The following is a 23,427-nucleotide window of genomic DNA, read 5'->3' on the forward strand; positions in this document are numbered from 1 at the left end:
GCCTTACTATGGCAGGCAGCAGCCCCCCGAACCCGCAGAGGGTGCGTCGGCCTTACTCTGGCAGGCAGCAGCCCCCCGAGCCCGCAGAGGGTGTGTCCCCCCCAGAACCCGCAGAGGGTGCGTCCCCCCGGAACCCGCAGAGGGTGCGTCGGCCTTACTCTGGCAGGCAGCAGCCCCCTGAACCCGCAGAGGGTGCGTCGGCCTTACTCTGGCAGGCAGCAGCCCCCCGAGCCCGCAGAGGGTGTGTCCCCCCAGAACCCGCAGAGGGTGCGTCCCCCCAGAACCCGCAGAGGGTGCGTCGGCCTTACTCTGGCAGGCGGGGATGTCACAGTACTTCCAGTAGATGCCGTCCTCATGCTCAGCCACGTAGCACCAGGGGCTCACGTCCCCATCTGGATTTCTGTTGGGAATAAGGACACACTGACGACACTGCTGTGTTTCAGGTCACCTGGCCCACTTACTTTTGCAGCACTGAGATCCCTGTCATTTCTAATAACTGGTGTACATTTCAGTGCTCAGACTTGTAACCCCAGCACCCAAGAAGCTGAGGCAGGAGGATTTGCTACAGGTCTTATGCCAGCCTGGGCTACACAGCAAGACACTGTCTCAAACAAACAAACAAACAAACAAAACAATAAAACCACAGATGACACAATCCTCCTGAGTTTGGAAAAGGTGTATTTAGGGAAAGACTTAATGTCAAATTTTTTTTTTTAAAGGTTTATTTTTTTACATATACAGTGGGCACCATATCTAATTATAGATGGTTGTGAGCCATCATGTGGCTGCTGGGACTTGAACTCAGGACCTCTGGAAGAGCAGTCAGTGCTCTTAACTGCTGAGCCATCTCTCCAGCCCTGTCAAATCTTTTGTTTGTTTGTTTGGCTTTGGTTTTGGTTTTTGAAACAGGTTTCTTTGTGTTGCTCTGGCTGTCTTGGAACTCTATCTGTAGACTAGGCTGGCCTTGAATTCAGAGATCCTCCTGCCACGGGGATTAAAGGGGTGTGCCACAACTTCTGGCTTCATCTCAAAAAAGAAAAAAAAATTTTTTTTCTCAGACAGGGTTTCTCCATGTAGCCCTGGCTGTCCTGGACTCATTTTATAAACCAGGCTGGCCTCGAACTCACCGAGATCCACCTGCCTCTGCCTCCCTGAGTACTGGAACTAAAGGCATGCACCATAATGTTCAGCTTAATCTCAAATCTTAAAAATGTTTATTTCTAGGTGATAAGACTATTGGCAATTTTAGGGTTTTTTTTTTTTTCCTCTTTTATGGTCTTATTTTCTACCTTCTTCAATAGCAAACATCCCAAGTATATAGTTTCCAAACAGCCACATAAAGTCACATAACACAAAACTCAGCTGGCAAGCCTGCTCAGCCTCGACTGATAACTCAGGCATGACAGAGACGGTATGTACTCCTTCATCACCACAGAGACCCCACAGACACCAGCTTCTAACCACCACACTCCTGGGTTTTTGTTTGTTGGTTGGTTGGTTGCTTTTTTTTGGGGGGCGGGGGTTGGTTTTTTGAGACATGGTTTCTCTGTGTAACAGCTATGGCTGTCCTGGAACTCGCTCTGTAGTCCAGGCTGGCCTCGAACTCACAGTGATCTACCTGCCTCTGCCTCCCAAGTGCTGGGATTAAAGGTGTGCGCCACCACGGCCGGCCACACTCATGTTTTTAAAGATTTGTTTCCATGTCCCCAAGTGAGAACAGCTTGGAATAAATGACCTTCATGGTCATTTTGGTCCAGAAACATCAGGACAAGAAAAGGGTGACACTGGTGACGCAGTCCAACAAATGACAGAGAGAAAAGCCGGCCTCTCTTCCCCCCCTTCCCAACCCCCCTTTATTTAGACTCAGAATGCTGGGAACCTGACACTCCACTTAGGCAGGAAATGGGCAAGAGGACCCCCCACCCTACAAGCTCATTGTGCGGGCTAAAGATAAGCTTCCCCTGGCACAAAGGACTCTTTTCTTTTTTGTGCCCGAGGCAGGTGTGCAGACCGCTCTGCTCTTCCCTCGCTCGGCCTCCCTTCTAATCCAGATACCTCGGGCCCAGCCAGGAGACGCCTGTTCCCACCACTCGATAGCATGTAGATATCTCAGATGAGATGGATCTGAGAAGTCACACAAGGCAACCATGGTGTCAGATGTCAGCCGAGGAATCAAAGTGGCCGCGACTGTACAAAGCCCTTCTTTAAACAGAATGTCACCGTCTTCTTCCTCCCCGGGCTCTCTGTTCAGCTTTGATGTAGTATTGGATAAAGCCCTGAACAACGAGTGCTTATTATCAATGTCAAAGCCGTTCTGAAAAGCATCTGTATAGCTTAATCAGGAGCAGGCAAGCCCATCCTGACTTCTCTGCAACACGAAAGCACAAGGCCTGGACTCTAATGTGATACCATCAACAGGTTCAGCCTCTCTCTTCTGAAGTAGAAACTGGTAATTCAGGTCTGGTACATTCCATCAAATCGGAGGGCCATAGCCCAAGGAGGTAAGAGGGAAGGTGCTGGGGGAAGGTGCTCCCAGCCCTCAGGTGCAACCCGCAGGTGCAACCCGCAGGTGTGCTTAAGAGCACACTCCCACAAGCCTGTGAGAGTAGACATGGCACTTTTGCTCTCACTGGAAATTTAAAATTCACCTTAAAATCAAACTTAAAAATAGCTCTTCTGAGATTTGAGAAAATTTAGAGAGTAACAGAGTAAACCTACCAAGAGACACTTCAGGGACAGCACAGTGGCAGAACATTTCCTCAGCATTGCAAAACAAAACAAAAACGCCTTAGAAGACAATAAAACAAAGACAGTGGACAGTAATAAAACCCCTCATTTTTCTGCCTAACTACCCTTCCCAACCCAGCTGCTCCTTTGAATAGAAAAATTACAGGAAGGAAACACAGCAGAAATTAAGTGACCACGGGGATAGATGTGTTGTGAATGTTCATGGATATGGGTGCTCCTGCATGCATCAATGTTCATGTGTGCACATGCATGTTCACACGTGCACACACATGTTCTTGTGAGTCCATGTTTGTGTATGTGTGTGCATATTCGTGTGTGTCTGTGTGTGTGTGTGTGTGTGTGTGTGTGTGTGTTGTGCATTTCATGCATATGCTTGTGCATTTAGAGACCAGAGGTCAACCTCGGGTGCCATTCCTTAGGTGCAGTTTACCTTTTCTATTCTGAGACAGGGTCCCTCTCACTGGCCTAAAACTTGCCTCATGGAGGCCAGAAGCCCCGGGGATCAACCTGTCCCTGTCTCCCTGGTACTGGGTTTGTAAGAGCACAACCATGCAGAGCTTTTTTACAATGTGGGATCTGGGGATCAAAGGCAGGTCGTTGGGCAAGCACTTTACCAAGCTACCTCCCTAGCATTTTAATTTAACATTCATTTACTTACCTGCATGCACACATGTATAGGGAGCATGTGCCATGGCACACACACAGAGCTTGTGAGTTGGTCCTCTCTTGCTGCCTTCTGGGTTCAGAGTATCGAACTCAGGCCATCAGGCTTTGAGCCAGCACCTTTCCCCACTAAACCACCTCGCCAGCTTGCATGACTTTTATTATACAATATATTAATATGTAAAACTTTGAAAAGGGGCTAAAGAGATGACTCAGTAGTCAAGAGCATGCACTGTCCTTCAGGTGGACCTGGAGCCCAGTTCCCAGAATCCACATCGGCTAGGTCACAGCCACCTACAACTCCAACTACAGGGGATCTGACACATCTGGCCTTCTGTGACACCTGCACTTGTGTCAGACACACACACACACACACACACACACACACACACACTTACACATAATTTAAAATAGTAAACTATGTCCTTAAAAACACAAACAACAGCCAAGTGGAAAGATGGCACACACACTACTTTCAAGCTCTGCCGGGCAGGGCTCAGGCAGAGAAGAGCAACAGGAGGCTATCCAAACCAGATAAAGCTTTTACTTTGTTTTGGTTTAGGTCTTTGAGACAGAATCTTATATGGCCTAATGGGCCTCAAACTCACTATGTAGCCAAGGATGACCTTGAACTCTCGATCTTCTTGCTATAACCTCTCAAGAGCTCAGATTATGCAGCCAGGCGTGGTGGCGCACGCCTTTAATCCCAGCACTCGGGAGGCAGAGGCAGGCGAATCGCTGTGAGTTCGAGGCCAGCCTGGTCTACAAAGTGGGTCCAGGATGGCCAAGGCTACACAGAGAGACCCTGTCTCGAAAAACCAAAAAAAAAAAAAAAAAGAGCTCAGATTACAGAAGGCACACAGCCGTGCCTGGACAGAAACTAACTTTTTTTTTTTAAAGATTTATTTACTATGTATATAATGTTCTGCCTACATGTAGGCCAGAGGAGGGCATCAGATCACATTACAGATGATTGTGAGCCACCATGTGGTTGCTGAGAATTGAACTCAGGACCTTGGAAGAAGCAGATGGTGCTCTTAACCACTGAGCCATCTTTCTAGGCCAGTCAGAAACTAACTTTTAATGCTTTTTACAATGACAAATGGAAAGCAATAGCAGCAGAAAACATGGAGGTTAGTCAGTTTATACAAGCTAGGATAGAAGTGAAGGGAAAAGCTGAAGGAAGGTCAACAGCAGCAGCAGCAGCAACAAAACCCAAAAACATGGACCAAAGTCTGGTAGCATCAAGACAGCCACGAAGGCTTAGAGTGTTAGCACAGGCCTGTGGAGGGTGGGAGGCACACAGCAGCCCACACAATGCAGAAGTGTATGTGTTGGCTCCACTGGGCCCCTAGTGCCCCGAGCACCAACAAAGCAGTGTCACAGCGTGAAACTGTGGTCCCCAGGGCTTCAGGGCAGGGCTCTGGGATCACCTCCCTTGTCCTAATGGCTCTGGAGGGAGCCTGTGCGCCTGTCCCAAGATTGATTAAATTCACCACATTGCTGACACCTGAGTCATGCCATCATGATCTTGCGTGTAAGTAGCTGAAAGGTATGAACGAAAGTGCTTGGAATTTTTGCCCTGATTTTCTACATACTTGTAATTCTATTCTTATCTTTCTGCCTGCTTGTGTGCACCATGCATGTACATGCATGCATGTGTGTGTGTGTATACATAATATATGTTTTTGTGTTCAAATGTGTGTTTGCTATGTGGTGGTGTGAGGTTGACTTTGGAGGCTTCCTCCTTCCATTTCTGCATTGTTCATTGAGATGGTGCCTCTCACTGAACTCAAGCTAGCCAAGGTGGCTAGTCTAGGTAGCTAGCAAGCTTCTGGAATTGTATCTCTGCCTTCTGAGCACCAGCATGACAGGTGGGCTTTCAGGACAGCCCAGCATTTACCTGAGTTCTCCGGATCCCAACTCTAAACCACTGGGCCACCTATGCCCTTGGCCTCCAGTAATTCTCAGCTTGTCTTTAATCTCAGACAACTGAGAAAGCAATCCAAGCTGTGGCTCACCTCCTGCCGAAAACCATAAAGACACACATTTGAAGGCCATGGAGTGAGATTAGAGCTCCCTGCTGGGCTCAAACAGTGGTGCATGCCTGTAGCCCAGATAGTTTGGATGCTTAAGAGTGGAGTTACTTCAATCCAGGAGTTCAAGTACAGCCTAAGTAACATGGCGGGGAGGGAGGTTTGGGTGCCAGTTGGTCTGAACAGCAGCAGTGGCTTTGATGCCCAGGAAATGCTCACTGGTGAGAGGACCCCCTGAGAAAATCCTCCCAAAGAGACAAGAGTGCCTAGGCAAGACACTGCTCTGAAAGCCAGTAGAGAAGCAAACTAAGTTAGAGAAAAGAGAGACACAGAAAGGCAGACAGGAAGAGACTGATCCGTTTTTATTTATTTGTATTTCTTGTGTACGTGTGCTTCGCTGTATATTTGTCTGTGTACCATGTGAAATGCCCGCAGAGGCCAGAAGGAAGTGTCAGATCCCCTAGAACTGCAGTTGCACCTTGTTCTGAGCTGCCACGTGGGTGCTGGGAATCGAACCCGGGTCCTCTGGGAGAGTGGCAAGTGCTCTTAACTGTTGCCATCTGTTCAGCTCCAGGTTGTTTGGTTTTTAAAACAGTGCTATGGCTCTCTGAGTTGGCTGACTGGGCATGAGAAAGCATCCCGATTGTGGGACGCGCCGGGGAAGCTGGAAGAGGAAAGCAGAGACCAGTCCGCAGCGCGAGGCCCCATCTCACCTGCAGTAATTGTGCTCACCCAGGCCTCCTTCCCCGCTGGGGTACTTGAGCGTGTTATACGGATGCTGGAAAGTCTCGTTCCAGAACAGGCATGGCTTCCCGCCTTGCAGTGCCGTCCAGCTCTGTGTTCCCCTATAATCGGCACCGTTGGCTGTGAAACACTCTAGAAGAAGGAAAAAACAGCATACTAATTTTCTGGCAACATTTATAGTTTCCTCCCTCTCTGGTGAATGTTTTGTTTTGTTTGGACCAGGCTAGAAATGGATCGTGTCTTGCTAGATCCTGGCGGGGTGGCTGGGCTGAGTGAATCCGAAAAGAGGTGCCCTGCAACGCTGAACACTGTTGGCACCAGCTTGTTGGGGCACTGGGATGTTTCCCCTTTGAAGTCCACAGGTCCCAGTGAAGAGATAAACGCAGAACTGAAGTGTACTGGAGTCCATAAAGTGAACCAGGAAACCCCTAAACCTAGAATAGTTGCTAACAGCCACGCACATGGAATTCTGGGCACTGGGAGGGGGCCACTGCCCTCGCCTGCTCGCGCGGCTCCGTGTGGTAACTAGAACCACGTCACCAGCTGTAACTGAGAGCCCCCCTACAATCTGAAAAGCTGCACTGACACTTGGATTTAATAAGGCCATCGGATGCAGAGTGCTTTGGAATCCCAATCACACAAATCTGGGAATGACTCACATTCCCTGGTAATGAGGAACAGTTCTCCTTGCATGGTCTGAGGTGCAACAAAACAGGGGGCAGCGGAGGGCAGGGGTGGCACCTTCGCTCACCTCATCCTGAAGCGCTTTCCTAGAGAGCGTGTTGAAAATGGTCTCAGGTCCCGTTTTACGAAATGACAACCCCTTGCAGGTGCAATCAAGCGCGTCTAAAATCTGCCTCTCAGACTCCGGGGGATGGGACTGAGGCTCACGGGCTCCCGCCCACATATTGTATGCATTAAACTCAGAGAGGTTCATGAGAAAGGCAGAGTACAAAGAGCGATTTTTTAAAATTAGCTTAGTTGAAGCTGACAGATAGAAGTGCTTCAAACACGTCCTTAAGATGTACCACTAGAGCCCTGGCAGACTAGGGGAGTCACACCAACATCCTCACCACCTTCCTTCCCTTCTTCCTCCTGGTACACAGTGACCTATAACTTCTGGTAATAAGGACGCGACGCCGTCTCCTGCTGGAAGGTGCATGTGCCTGCTCTAGACTCATAGGCATGTGGACAGCAGGAGCACAGCTCTGTTCCGGAAAACATTTCTCTGGCTACTTAGAAACCGTCCACAGAACATCTTTCTTCCAGCCACACCTTCCTCCCACCAGCATGGCTCTGCGTTTTGTCTGAAACAGCACCACCATTTATGGACAGCTTAAATAATCTGGAATTCTAGGAGACGCAGAAAACCGTGTATTAAGGGTGAGTCCTCAAGTACCTTGAGGGCTTTCTACTAGGGGTCTGCATTAATAAAAAACTCAAGCCGGGCGGTGGTGGCGCACGCCTTTAATCCCAGCACTTGGGAGGCAGGGGCAGGTGGATTGCTGTGAGTTCGAGGCCAGTCTGGTCTATAAAGAGAGTCCAGGACAGCTAGGGCTACACAGAAAAACCCTGTCTTGAAAAACCAAATAAATAAATAAATAAATAAATAATAAAATAAAATAAAAAGCTCAAAGGTGATAGGGGATGACGGTGACTCAGAACAGAATGACACGCACAGACCGAGGGCTCGGCCTAGGCTGACTGTTTTGGACTGTTGCTGACCAGCTCTATGACCATGGATGAGTCACCACCATCTTCACCGGTTCTAGGACTCACACAGTGATTAGGTGTGCACCAAACTGTTTTACACAGGAGGTAGCCAGGGCATTTGACCCCACAGGACTCTAGCCAGGCATGCTTTCTCTCCCTTCCTCACCCCACTTCCATGCTGACTCCCAGACACTCCTTCCCTTCTCTCTTTGGCACCTCGGTTTTGGTCCCACTGATCATGAGGGAGCAGTTAAGTCTCCTCACTGCTTTCTCTTTAGTCCACACAGAAAGGTCTCAGGAGAATGAAGGTTTGTCTTCCGGTGTTTGTAAGGCCTCTCTGCCGTAAGCCCGGCTCTTCTCTTAGTCACTCACTGTGGTCAAGCCATGCTGGTCTGCTTTTAATCCTGGGAACACACTTCCCCATTTCCTGCCCAAATGTTCTTCCTCTAATATTTTCAGTTGCAAGATAAACACTGCCTCCTCAGAAGTCCTTTCCCATCCCTCCTTCCTCTGTCTGTCCACAGCACTCACTGTCATGGGGAATATACCTACATTCGGCCAGGTTGCGCACGTATCGACTCATCCAAGCGCGCATACTGCCATCTTCCTCGTCGTTACTCCCTTAGTGGTGTGACCTGACAACTGTTCACGCAGCTCTTTGATGGTGTGGGTACTCTAAATACAGATGCCTGACGCTTATGAAGGGTATGTAGACGTCATACAGGGCAAGTATCTGCATTGTGGTGTCCTCAGAGGCCTAGAACAAATACCCCACAGGCTCCAAGGGGCCTGTATTTGAAGGGTGGGAGGAGAGGATATGTGCAGGGTGGGGGGTGGGGGGGAGCCCTATTCCCATCCAAGGAATTCAGTTGTCTGATCAGCTTTGAAGTCACAAGACTAGGCGATTCTATAAACATCACACCAGCCTCTGTCAATAGCTACAATGTTCAATGCTGTGTTAAAATACTGCTGTCCAAGCCGGGCGTGGTGGCACACGCCTTTAATCCCAGCACTCAGGAGGCAGAGGCTGGTGGATGGCTGAGAGTTCGAGGCCAGCCTGGTCTACAAAGTGAGTCCAGGACAGCCAAGATAACATAGAGAAAGAAACCCTGTCTCGAGAAACCAACCAAACAAAAAACCCAACAAATACTGCTGTCCAGGGGGAGAGTTGGCTCAGTGGCTAAGAGCACTTTTTGTTTTTGCAAAGGGCCTGGTTTGATTCCAATCACCCACATGGAGGCTCACTATTTTCTAAGGCACCAGGCATGCATGTGGGGAACAGGAAAAATACTCATACCTACAAAATAAAATAAATCCTTAAAAAAAAAAAGTGCCAGTCGTGGTGGTGCACATCTGAAATCCTAACACTCAGGGAGGAGAGGCGGACGGATTGCTGTGAGTTTGAAGCCACCCTGGTCCAGGGCAGAGAAACCCTGTCTCAGGTAAAACAAACAAACAAAAAAATCTTTTTGCCCTATCTAATCTTATACACATTATGTTGCAGGGCTGGGTGTGGTGGTGCACACCTTTGATCCTGACACTCCTGAGGCAGAGGCAGGTGCATCTCTGAGAGTTTGATACTAACCTCATCTATATAAAAAGCATTCTAGGTTAGCCAGAGCTACAGAGTGAAAACCTGACTCGAAACAAAAAACAGCAAAAAATACATTATGTTGCTTACCTTAAATATAGACAATAAAAAAAAAAAAAAAATTAAAAAGTTGCTGTGGGGGGCGCTGGAGAGATGGCTCGGCTTATTGGTCTGCAGCTCACACATGGTACATACACACACGCACACATACACACAAATAAAAAGAAAACCAAATCTAAAGAACCAAAACCAACAACAACAAAAAAACAAGTGGCAAGAAAGCTCGGTGTGGCAGCACTCACCAGCACTTGGAGCCGGGAGCGGGCAGGAGGTCTAGGTTGTCCTTGGCTACAAAGCCAGTTAAAGTCTGGCCTGTGCTGCATGAAACCCTGTCTCAAACAAGCAAGCAAACAGACAAAAAACACCAGTGACTCCCAAGCTGTCAAAAGAGGCTTTAACAGCCGGGCGTGGTGGCGCATGCCTTTAATCCCAGCACTCGGGAGGCAGAGGCAGGCGGATCGCTGTGAGTTCGAGGCCAGCCTGGTCTACAAAGTGAGTCCAGGATGGCCAAGGCTACACAGAGAAACCCTGTCTCAAAAAAACCAAAAAAAAAAAAAAAAAAAAAAAAAAAAAGAGGCTTTAACAAGCAACTGGTGGGCTGTGTTCCCGGGGGTTCAGATGATTTTATTTGTAACACAAAAGAATATGCCACGAATGGGATTGGGATGTCATTTAGTAGCAGGAATGCAGCAGTTAAGTCTTTTCTGGTTCAGTTTGATTTTGTCAGATCTACTCTTTTTAATGTTTTTTTTTTTTTTTTTTTTTTTTTTTTTGAGACAGGGTCTTTGGTTGCTCAGGCTGGCCTAGAACTAACCATGCAGCTGAGACTGGCCTTGAACTCCTGACCCTCCTGTCCGTACCTTTCAAGCACCAAGGTCACAGATGTGGGAGCCTCCTCAGGCGGTTCTTTGATCCACTCTAAATAAGCATGCTAAATTTTAATGATTTAAAAAAAAAAAAAATCAGACTTGCCTAGTGCATGCCAATGGTGAGGAAAAGACAAGAAAAGCCAACAGTGTTCTGGACTGAAAGTTATCTCTGCATCTTGATTTCCTCAGGGTGTGGATGAGGTAGTAAGGACCCAGCCTCCCTTCTCTACTGCGATGGAACTGACATAAGCTGTGTCTAGATAAGAAAGGAGATGCTCAAACAACAAAGACCATCCCGTGGTGCCTTGTATAGTCACGTTTTTAATAAAGGAGAATGAATGAGTAAGGCAGGAGATTCACTCAGTCTTTACCTTCCTAGAGTTACAGCGAACGGACAGTGAATTCTTGGTATTTTCATGTACACAGAGAACACGGGCTCATAAACCCAGGTCAGTGTCACACAGTGGTCAGTGGAATGAGATGGAGGGGCCAGGCAGGGCCTGGACAGACGCTGGGATCTGAGGCAGAGTGGGAAGAGTGCCGTGGGGGCAGGGTGCACGGAGGGCGAACCCTGGCCAGCAGCTCAGTGCCCAGAAAGCTGCTGTTCCTCCCTGACAGGCGGTGAGTGGGCAGGGAAGGACCAGCGAGGCCAGCATGGCAGGGTCTTGGGGGTTACACGGCACAGGCCCGCACTTGAGTGCACACACACAAAGCAAGGAAGGAAAAAGAGGAAAGAAAAGAGATGGAGTAGACGGTTCTCTGATCAAAACCCAGCTGTCAGAGTGATAATACACACTTTCATTTATAAATGCCACTTGAATTACATAATTCAGTAGTTATACTTAGGAAGAAAATGCAAATTAATACATGTATTGCATTTTAAAGTTCATGGGTAAGCCAAGTATGAGGGGCACACCTCCAATCCCAGCACTCAAGAGGCAGAGGCAGGTGGATTTCTGAGTTTGAGGCCAGCCTGGTCTACAGAGTGAGTTCCAGGACAGCCAGGGCTACACAGAGAAATCCTGTCTCAACAAAACAAAACACAAACAATCCTGTGTAACACTATAAAGGCCAATAAACTCCAGGCCAGGTCTATAGACAAAGACTGTCTCTGAAGGGCACAGAACAAACACACACACAAAAAACCACACCCCCCAAACGATGACAAAGCATTTACCCACTAGAATGAGCACAAAGGAAAGAGGACAGGGCACCAAAAAACGTTCTTTCGGCCTTCTAGAAATGACAAAGTATTCCTGCAGCCACACTGCACGCACGAAGGGAACGGGTGCTATGTAAAAAAGAAACACCCACGCATGCTGCCATGGCAAACCAGAGTCCACAGTCGTGGTCAGCACGGGGAAGGAAGGACTTGTCACTGAGGCCTGGCATCCTCGGGCCTCTCCTCGGCCCTGTGGACTGCTTTTGTCCCAGGTGCCAAAGCAACAAGGCCCACAGACCTTCGACTGGAGCCTTCAAATGTGACTCCCAAATAAGCCTGCGCTTTCAGTTGGTGACCTCAGACATTTGCTGTGGCGGCCCATGCCTGTGATCCCAGCATTGAGGGTGCTGAGGTGGGAGAAACATCGTGAGTTCCAGGCCGGCCCAGATAACATAGCAAGACCCTCTCTCACGGAGACAAACCCAGTGCATAAGGGGTGGAGGCAGAAGGCTCAGTTCAAGTTCTTCCTCAACTACAGAGCGAGCTCAAGGCTAACCTGGGCTACAGAAGACCGTGTCTCAAAATAAGCACCTAACATATTATTTGTCCAAACTATATGCTACTGAGAAAGAATGTTTTTTCACATAGGGACTCTATGAAATTACTGGTTTTCTAGTAGCATTGCTAGTTGTGTCTCTATGTGACATGTATGAGAGTCCATGTTTCTTTCCCCCCCCCCCCCATGTTTCTTTTATTTCACCAAACTTAAGTCTGTGCTCTGTGTGCAATAACTCAGCATCTCCATGGACCGTGTATTAGAACAATCCGGCCAGTTTCAGCCTACTTTGAAATTAACATGGAAGCTGGGCATGGTGGCTCACACCTTTAACTCCAGTGTCCACAAAGTAGAAACAGGCAGATCTCTGTGAGCTCAAGGCCTGCCTGATCTAGAGCTTTGTCACAGAGAAGCTGTGTCAAGTAAAAAGAAGAGGGTATGAAAAAGAAGTCAATATGGAAACATACTTATGTTTCTTTGGGACAGGGCCTCACATAGCACAGGCTAGCTTCAAACTTGATAGACAGTCAAGCTCACGTCAATCTCCTGACCCTTCAGTCGCTGCCTCCCAAGTGCTAAGATTATTGGCTTTGGCACCACGCCCGACTCTTGTGTTTTGAGTCAACGTCTCACATTTTAGCACAGGGTGGCCTCAAACTCAGCTTTGCCTTGGTCTCTCAAGTGTGAGGATTATAAGTGTGAGCCAGTTGTTCTGGCTACCAATTCCAGTGTTTAAAACGAGATACCAGAGAACATTTTCTGATGAGAGTATCTTCTGGGCTTTTTAAAGCAGAGTTGTATTTATTTATTCTGTGTAAGCATGTACACGTGTGTGGATGGGAGTGTGTCACGGTGTGTGTATGACGGTCAGAAAACCGCCTGTCAGACCCAGTTCTCTCCTTTCACTCTGTGGGATCCGGGTACCGAATCAGGTCTCCAGGGTCAGTGGCAAGTGCCCACAGGGCCATCCTGCCAGCCCTTCTGTTCTTAAAACATCTATAAAACTTGGTAGATGTATAGTTTATAGAACTACAAAAAGCTACCACATGGTAGCTCACAACCATCTGTAATGTGATCTGATACTCCCTTCTGACATGCAGGTGTGCATGCAGGCAGGGCACTGTATACTTAATAAATAAATAAATTTTGTTTGCTTTTCTTTTTTTTAATATTTATTTATCATTATGTATACAGTGCTCTCTCTCTGCCTGCATGTACACCTGCAGGCCAGAAGAGGGCATCAGATCACATTATAGATGGTTCTGAGCCACCATGTGGTTGCTGGGAATTGAACTCAGGACCTCTGGAAGAACAGTCAGTGCTCTTAACCTCTGAGCCATCTCTCCAGTCTGTTTGTTTTTGTTTTTTTGAGACAGGGTTTCTCTGTGTAGCCTTGGCTGTCCTGGACTCACTTGGTAAACTAGGCTGCTTCTGCCTCCAGAGTGCTAGGATTAAAGGCATGCGCCACCACAATCTGGCAATAAATAAATCTTAAAAAAAAAAAAAAAAAAAAAAAACCTACAAAAACTCATTATTTAGAGGAAAGCATGACATGTTCATACAATACCTGCTGTTCTGAGGGGTGTCAGCTAAAGTGGGTACATCTCCTAAGCCAGTGTTCTCAGGCGAACTGCCCTTCGCCTTCCAGTACTCCAAAACACCATGGGATACTTTAGCTATGAGTGACCCTGTGGTAAATTAGCATGTGACCTTGGGAAGCAAGTGGTCCCCAACCTTCTCCCATACAACACCACTGAGGCACAACAGGAACCCCATCCCCCACCCCACCCACCTCCCCAGCCGCTCTTAAGAGAATGGATGTCTGCAATTTCATGGAGGGAGGTTATCAGATTTATAGGAGAGAGAGGATAGTTTAAGAGGACAGGAACAGGAAGCCCTCTACACATGCAGGACATATTGAGAGTCACTAGAATTATTAAAAAAAAAAAAAAAAAAAAGACACCTAGATAAATAGTTGGTACTGCGTGGTTTGAGAAATCCCAGACACTGGCCTTCACTTTTTTGTTTCTGTTCTCCTGTGAAATGAGGGGTTTTGGCTCAGGAGGTTCTGGTCTCCCTTTACTTTCAACTCAAAACAGCTACAATTCCCAAAATTTAAGAAAACAGAACTAATATTCAAAAGTCTGGGGTGAGCCGGGCGTTGGTGGCACACGCCTTTAATCCCAGCACTCGGGAGGCAGAGGCAGGTGGATCACTGTTAGTTCGAGGCCAGCCTGGTCTACAAAGTGAGTCTAAGACAGCCAGGGCTACAAGAGAAACCCTGTCTCAAAAAAAAAAAAAAAAAAAGGCTGGGGTGACTTGACTAGGAAAGACTGGGGGCTCACATTGTCTTCCAGGCGTAAACTCCTGCAGGTCTCCCTGCCTCTGTGCTCACACAGCCGAGCGCGGCACTGGCCTCCTATCAGGCCTTTCCGCGTGCCACTTAGTCTTCCAACTACATACAGGAAACCACATCTTTAACAGGTAAGTTATCCAAAGGGAGAACACACAAACAGAAAAAGCAAACCAGGGGCATTAGACATGCTTGAAAACTCAGCACTCAGAAGCAGAGGCAGGGGGATTGCTGTGAATTTGGGATGAGCCTTGGCTACATTCTGAGTTCCAGGCTTAGAACAGCCATATAGCAAGACTCTGTCTTTAAACAAGCAATAACCCAGGAAAAGAAGAGAAAGGGAAGGGAAGCTTTAGTAGAGGCTTAAATGTATCTGTTTAGATCTGGACCAGAACAGGGACAAGGCAGGCACTGAGGCCACTCTCTTGAGAAGCCTGCCTACTCTTCGGATGCACTGCTGCCTTTTAAAATGTTTCTCTTCTTAAATCTGTACTTAAATCTATATTAAAATCTGTTTTTGAGACAGGGTCTTGGTATACAACCCAGCCTAATTTTGAACTTGTGGCAATCCTGCCCCAGTCTCCTGAATCCTGGGATAGGCATGAGCCTCCATTCCCAGCTAAAACGATTTTTTCTTAAAGATTTATTTATTTATTTTATGTGAGTGCTGTATCTGCAGAAGAGGGCATCTGATCACATTATAGATGGCTGTGAGCTACCACATGGTTGCTGGGAACTGAATTCAGAACCTCTGAAGAGCAGCTTGTGGCCTTAACTACTGAGCAATCTCTCTTCAGCCCTGCCTCCCCTCCCCCGCCATTTTTTCTTAGTAAATTCCAATGTTGCTTCAAAAAATAAAATAAAATTCTGAGGAGACATCAGGGCATTGACATTTAATGGATATTTACTGACTCATGGAATTGTCACATTTTTAGTTTCCATAATGGCAATGTGTAGTGTAATATAAATATAAATTATATATATATATATATTTATTTATTTAAAGAATCTCATTTAGAGATAAGGACTGAAACATGTACAGATGAGATGATTTGATATCTGAGATTGGTTATAAAATCCGCTGAGTGCTGAGGAGAGGGCAGAGAATGAGCTAGCAGCGGCTAGTTGGGAACTGTGGCCCTAGGCAATAGGTATTTGTGGCTTTTCTAGACTATTTTTGTGCATTTCTCAATTTCCCATAATAATAATAATAAAAAAGGAAGCCACTCTAAAATCATTACTAGCATACTGTTTTGTAATAAATATTCCTTAGCTTCTTGTCAAGAACCGTAAACTCAAGCAGCCAAGTTTGCAGCCGTCGAAAGTGCACACAATCACTCATGAATTATGTTCTTGGATTACATGTTAACTTTGCAAAGTGACCATAGGACAAGCTGCACTTCTGCCCAAAGCAGAGTAAGCACTTAAATAATCACTGTAATTTTTTAGGCATCAGTAGCTTTTCTATTAAAATACCTCCCAGAGCTTCCTTTTCATTAAGGAGACAACGTCTTAAAGGCAGAGACAGGGAGCTGGGGGTGTGGCTCAGTGAGAGGGCACCTTCTGAGTATTTATGTTCTTACACATACGACATTAAAGCAACAGAAAGAAAAGACCGTGCTTCCCAGGTTATTTTAGCTGAATTTTTATTTATATTGTTTTCTTTTTTTTTATTATAATTTATTCATATTACATCCTAATTGTTATCCCCTCCCTTGTATCTTCCCATTCCCACCATCCCTCCCTCTCCCACCCTCTTCCCCTATTTTTATTTTTCTTATGAGACAGGATCTCATTATGTACTCTGGCTGCCCTCTCACGCCTGCCTCACCTGAGTGAGAACTAAGGATGAATACTTGTGGAAAGGGAGCTCGGATTCTTCTATTTGGCTCTCTAATTTAGTCTTCTCTATAAGAAATGAAATATTACATAAGAGAGCATTCTAAGAGAAGCAGTAAGCACAGGGCCAGAGGGCGGGCTTCAGAAGACAGCATAGAGAGCTCTAATTATTTGTTAAACAAAGATTTAAAAATCAATCTAGACAGTGGTGGCGCACACCTTTAACCCCAGCACTCAGGAGGCAGAGGCAGGTGGAGCTCTGAGTTTGAGGCCAGCCCGGTCTACAGAGCAAGATCCAGGGCAGCCAAGGAAAGCCTGTCTTGAATACCCCCAATAAATAAAATAAAATAAAAAATAAATGAAGCTGAGGACTATCAAAATGGCTCAATTGGTAAAGGTGACTGAGGCCAAGAATAACTTAAGCTCGACACCCAGATCCCACAGAGTTGAAGGATAGAACCAATGCCAGCAAGTTGCTATCACACCTCCTATGTAAGCACGGCAGCAGCTCAGTCTCTTTCTCTCTCTCTCATCTCCCCTTTCCCTCCCTCTCCCTCCCCACTCTTGCAGATACACACACACACACACACACACACACGTAATTCACATTTTTTCTAAACTGAAGCTGGAATAGCAGTATACACCTATAATCCCAAGCACCGAGGAAGCAGAGGCAGGAGGATCCACATAAATTCTAGGATAGTCAAAATCCTGGCCAAAACCAACCAACCAAACAAATAAAAGACTTTAAAAAACAACACCAATTGTCAAAGTAGAGAAGGTGTCTTGGTGACACCCTAGCCCATCTGGCTCCCATCTGGAGTATGTATGATCCCTCCCACTCAGGCAGGGCCCACTGGGGAACACGCTATGGGTGTTGATGTGAACACATGCTTTTGCCAGGAACAGGCACCGTGAATATGCAGTAGTCCATGAGGAATTTCTACTAACCATGTAGGGCAGTGGTTCTCAACCTTCCTAAGGCGGCGACCCTTAATACAGTTCATGTTGTGGTGACTCCCCCAACCATAAAGTTATTTTCTTGATACTTTGTAAGTGTGATTTTGCTACTGTTGTGACTCCTAATGTAAGTATCTCATGTGCAAGGTATCTGATACAGGATCCCCAAGGAGGTGGAGACCCACAAGTTGAGAACCACTCATGTAGGACACCTCAAGCACGTAAAATCATCTCCCTGGTACACAAAAGACAGTTGGGGCTTTGCTTAGTGCTTCTCTTCCTGGTTGGTTGAGGATGGAACCCTTGCGGCTCACACCTGCTAGGCACTCTCACCGTCCGTCAGCTACACCCTCAGCCCCGACAGTTTCTGCACTAATTTAGTAGCATTGAAGTTCCTAGCATATGGAGAGATTAAACAACCTTAGCTTAAGAAGGTTAGTAAGGAGGCCGGGCGTGGTAGCACACACCTTTAATCCCAGCGCTTGGGAGGCAGAGGCAGGCAGATCTCTGTGAGTTCGAGGCCAGCCTGGTCTACAAAGTGAGTCTAGAACGGCCAGGGCTACACAGAGAAACCCTATCTTGGGGGAAAAAAAGAAGGGTAGTAAGAAGTTCCCCCTCAGCAGAGCCCTAAGACATTTCACTAGGTACATTAGGTACATGTAATCTGTGAGCACCACAACGCACTACTACACGAGGTATCTATAAATAGCCTGTTGTATCTTGAAATCAAATTTCACACAAAAAAACTTTTCAGATAAGGAAACAGTAAACACGACATTTTCAAGCTCCAAACCCAGCTTTCTGATAGGCAGTATCTCAGCTCACTATTAAAAACCAAAGCCTCAGGAGATTAGAAGGTGAGCTGCCGCAAAGCTGGACCAGGACAGACACTGCTACGATCCTGGAGGAAGGGCACTAAACAGATTATGGGTTCCTGGTGCCCCAGACGCTGACTTCCTGGAGGTGCCAGTGAGCTTCTCAAGAATTTCCCCTTTTCTTTTTATTTTGGGGATTCAGCTCAGGATATCCCACTGTTGTAATTCACCGTCCTCCAAGTATGACGTGACTGTTAACAATTTTAATCGGAGCAGCCGTGATTACCTGGGAGAGACCCTCACAGGACTGGACCTCGGAAGGAACTGCATGATTGCAGCCCAGCTGCACTTTGTGGAAGCTTGGGAGTATATGGGAGGTGGAAGGTTAACTGTATAGCGCTGAGAGGTGACAAACGGTGGCTGGAATGGGACTGTTCCAGCTAGCTCTTTTGGGGTCACACGTATTCCTGTATATAAGCCCAATAAACTCACTCATTCTCCAAGCTGGGCTTGACAAAACTGTTCCTGGTGCCTTGTCTGGGGAAAATAGACATTTGCTCACGTTTCCCTGGGAGAAGTTAAAGCAATACTTATATGTTAGGCAAGCAGTCTACCGCGTGTAATTCCAGCACTAGGGAAGACGAGGCCTGAGGTTAAGGCTCGTGTATGCTACAGAGTGAGACCCCCGACTCACAAACATCCTAGCAATGCCGGTGTACATCTGTAATCTCAACACCTGGAAGACAGGACCAGGGGCTCAAGAGCATCCTCAGCTACAGAGTGAGTAGGAAACTTCCTACACACTTGAGTCCCCATCTTAATGCCCCACCCCCACCAAAACTAGAAACCAAACCACAACAGCTTTGAATGCTCCACTTGATCACTGAGCTTTATTCCCTGCCTCTGGCCACTTTCATGCCATATTCTTTCTGCTAGGGACCGAACCCACGCCTCGCACTGCAAAGCACACACTCTACCACTGAACAGTCCCAGACAGCCAACGTTGAATCATGCGCAACTGCAGATCACAGAAAAGGCTGCTTTTGCTTATGTTTGTGAAATGAGGGAAGACCCTAAGTGCATTGCTGGGAGGAATCTGTTATACAATCTAGTACCCCAGTTTCTTTGTAGATGAGCCTTCTGCCTGCCTAGCAATCACTTCTGAGAAGTCCCAGGAAGTTTTGTGTAAATCAAGTACTTGAAAGTCGAATACTTGCTAATTAAAATGAAGAAACCCTGTCAGACCACACGCCTGTCATCTCAGCACTCAAAAGGCTGAGGCAGGAGGACTGCAAACACTAACCTCTCCTCTGATTCATAGATACATTGTCTCAAAAAAACAAAGGATGTAGCTCGCTTGTCTAGCGTAACCGAAGCTCTGGGTTCTGCCTCCAGCACCTAGCAATGAACCAGGCATGGTGACTGCACACCTACCGTCCTAGCATTCAGCAAGTAGTGGTGGGAGAATCATAGTTCAAGAGCAGCTTAGGCTACACGGATCCTGTCTGTGAATGAACAAACAAACAAAACCAGACAAACAAATGAAATAGATGATACGGCCACTCCTGTGCCCTTTTGTTTTTTAAGACAGTCTCAAGCAGCCCAGGCTGGGCTTGACCTCACTATGCAGATGAGGATGACCTGGGACATCTGGTCTTCCTGCTTCCATCTCACAAGTGATGGGATTACAGGCGTGTGCTAGGCCAGCACTCGGCCAACTGAGCCATTTTTATATTCTGGGTTTGCATTAAGCAGGAAACAGGCCGGGCGTGGTGGGCACACCTTTAATCCCAGTACTCCAGAGGCAGAGGCAGAGGCAGAGGCAGGCAGATCTCTGTGAGTTCGAGGTCAGCCTGGTCTACAAAGTGAGTCTAGGACAGCCAGGGCTACACAGAGAAACCCTGTCTCAAACAAACAAACAAACAAACAAACAAACAAAAGCAGGAGACACCTGGTTCACATCTATACCTTGCCTCATGATCATGTGAGCAGTCCCGTTCCTATTTTTCTTAATCAGGACTTCAGCAATGTTAGGCAAGAGATCTGGCTCACTGAGTGATAGCCTCAGCTTCTAACAATCCTATTTTGTACTTTCTAAAGCTCTCAATTGGACTAAAAAGAGATGAAATAAACTAATAAAACCCAGCCTTCAGACAAGTTTTATCAGCACTGCCTGTGACCTACTTTTAATGTCAGATGACCAGAAAGTTCTGCAGTAATGGAGCCCTGGAGGGTGTAGCCTTTGTTCCATGGAAGCTAGGCTCTGGCCTTTTCAGCTGCCTCTAGCTGCTATAAGATGGCCGAATAATACCAGAGTTCCTGAGGAGGGGGCTAATTGCCAGGTGGACAAGATATCTCTGGACACATCATCAAAGCACACCCTACAGCAACAGTTACTGGCCTCTGCGATCTGGCACAGGGACAAACAAGCCCTAGTGAAAGATACTGGCACACAGCAGGCATTTGATAAGTGCTTGTTAATTGATCTGAATTTAAGAGGCCCACTCAAGAGCCATGCTTCAGAAATGCTGGCCAGGGAGAAGGGTTAGAGAGAAAGGCAGGACTCAGCCTAGCAGTGACCTAGCCCAGGCAGGAGGACTGGAGGAGCTACAAGGACCCAACCTAGAGGGGATTCTGTAGGAGGAGGACTGGCAGTGCTGTCATCCACAGACATCCAGGCCAGCGAGACTGAGGACAGAGTGTGGCCAAGAGAATGAATAACTCTGACTGTCCAAGGCTCACGCAAGGTTTTGTGGATCATGGAGTAGGGTCCCAGGCTCAGCAAAGGAAAGCACAAGGTGCTCAGTTACACTTGAGTTTCAAATAAATCCTAAGTAAGGCCTGGGGTGTAGCCCAGTGGTAGATCACTTACCTAGCCTACTGTATGGTCCTGGACTCTATCCTCAGGACTAACAAACAACAAACAGAACATATTTTTTTTCTCCCTATGCCTAACCTAACTGAACAATTTCTCAGAAGTATTCCCAAACATCGAATGAGGCACACCAAAACTAAAAATTTATTTTGTGTTTACCTGAACTCAGATTCAGTTCAGCATCCTATACTTAATCTGACACTCTTCCATTCTCTTTTTTTTTTTTTTTTTTTTTTTTGGTTTTTGGAGACAGGGTTTCTCTGTGTAGCCTTTTGGCTGTCCTGGACTCGCTTTGTAGACCAGGCTGGCCTCGAACTCACAGCAATCCGCCTGCCTCTGCCTCCCGGGTGCTGGGATTAAAGGCGTGCGCCACCACGCCCGGCTTAATCTGACACTCTTAAGAGGACGTAGGAAGACAGCAAGTCGTGGACATCCTCACTCTATGCAGGTTTACAGAATGGTAGACGCTGAAATGCTAAAGGAACTTCAGATGTGGACAATGGAAAATGTGTTCCTTCTTCAAGATAGGGTCTCGTGCTATATGAGGAGGCTGTCCTTGAACTCCTGATCCCCTCCATCCCCCCCCACTTCTACATCTAGAGAGCTGGGGTTATAGGTGTGTGTCACCACACTTAACACCATGTACTTCTTTTTCTCTGTGTAACAGCCTGGCTGTCCTGGAACTTCATTTGTAGACCAGGCTGACCTCAAACTCACAGAGATCTGCCTGCTGGGATTATAGGTGTGCACCACGATGCCTAGAACCCCCCCCCCCCTTTTCTTTAAAGACAGGGTTTTGTTATGTGCCTACGTTAGCTTCAAACTGTTGATTTTCCTGCCTTAGCTTTTCTGAGCATTGGGATTATAGGTATCTGCTGTCATTCCCAGCAAGAATCTACTTCTTGGCGGGGTGTGGTGGCGCACATCTTTAATTCCAGTACCCAGGAGGTAGAGGCAGGCAAATCTCTTGTGAGTTCAAGGCCAGCCTAGTCTACATAGCCAGTTTCAGGATAGGTAAAACAATAATGTGAGTAGCCTGCTAGAGCAGACAAAATAATGACGCAGTTGGGACAAGGGTTTTCCCCTCAGCTGTTATCTGTACAGATGGGTAGGTGATTCTTTGGTGTGGGGGGAACTGTCCTATACATTCTAGAGTGTTTAACAGCACCCGGGCTTCTACCTGCTGGACAGCAATAACATCCCCCGTGTAACAATTTTTTTAAAAGCCTCCATGGATTGCAAACTATTGGTAGGGAGCAAACTCTCTGTCTGCTGAAATCACTGAGTTAGAAGAAATGGCCAAATGAAGGGAAAGTGTCACATCCATTAGCCAGTGGTCATATAACAAAAGCCTGTTCTCAAGGGAGATATTCTCGGCTGGGAGGGGGTGGGGGACAAATCCTAACTGGGAGGAGAAAGCCTCGTCCTGCAGCTAAGACTTTTAGGAACCCTTCAGCCTCCAGGGGCTAGGAAGAAATGTTGGTGAGCTAAGCCAGTGACGTCCTGTACACATCACCTAGCCTACATCACGGCAGGCGGGACGGAGCACCCAGCCTCTCTGAAGAGGCTCTTTTTAAGTTAACCTCCCCTCCAACCAAACTTTTTCCAAATCTCTTCCTGCCATTTGGAGGTTGAATGATTCTCAGCTGAAAAGGCCTGCATACATGAGGTGCAGATGGTGGCAGTTAGGGCCCTCACCAGATGCTGCAGTCTCTAATTTGATTGAAAGGATATAATTAGACAACAGAAACACTTTAATGAAAGAGCAAAACATGGAGGGAGGGAGGATGGAAGGCCCTTAACTGATGCCAAAACACCCACCAGTAATAAAGGCTTCGAGTCTGGGGCAAGGCGAGGGGAAAGCCCCTGAAAAAGACAGTCCTCTCCCTGTTTATTTCCCCATAGACAGAGAAATGGGGATTTTATTATTGTAGATTTCCACTGTATTTTATGTGGGAACAAACTGATTAGAACCAGAAGATTCTTCGGAAGAACATCAAAGAAAAATAAATATGACTTCTGTGGTCATTATTAAAAATATTTTTACCAGCCCAGTAATTTTCTTTGAAGATGAATTTTTATAGATTGAACAGCAGCAAGTAATTTACATACTATGATGGGATTGGCTAGCAATCCCTACTATTCTAGAAGAGAGCTGCTTAGCTGCCGTGTTATTTGATTTGGGGGATACTAAAAAAGCTACAAACACCATAATGTATCTATTTTTTTGTTTGTATAACGTATATATATTTTTATCTGAGGATAAAAGGAAAACCACACAGGATCCTCACACGGGCTGATGGCTCCCTTCACGATGATGAGTCATCTTTAAAAGTTGCCTATGCTGCTTTTATTCTTTCCTGGCTTTGAAACTCTGAGTGTGAGTATACTGTTCTGGTTCTAACCAAGAATCTAACCAGACTGAAAGAAGGCCAGCCCTCAG

General features: G+C 46.8%; 1 protein-coding gene across 1 annotated transcript in view; it reads right to left on the bottom strand.

Annotated features, from left to right (window-relative positions):
- Znrf3 (zinc and ring finger 3) overlaps nt 1-23,427 on the bottom strand; it is a 244,232-nt gene that overhangs the window by 41,591 nt on the left and 179,214 nt on the right. Inside the window, 2 exon segments of the mRNA XM_051165019.1 lie at nt 309-400; nt 6,161-6,323. Of these exon segments, the coding sequence (XP_051020976.1) occupies nt 309-400; nt 6,161-6,323 (255 nt within the window).

Source organism: Acomys russatus, chromosome 22, assembly GCF_903995435.1.
Source record: "Acomys russatus chromosome 22, mAcoRus1.1, whole genome shotgun sequence".
Classification (NCBI taxonomy): Eukaryota; Metazoa; Chordata; class Mammalia; order Rodentia; family Muridae; genus Acomys; species Acomys russatus.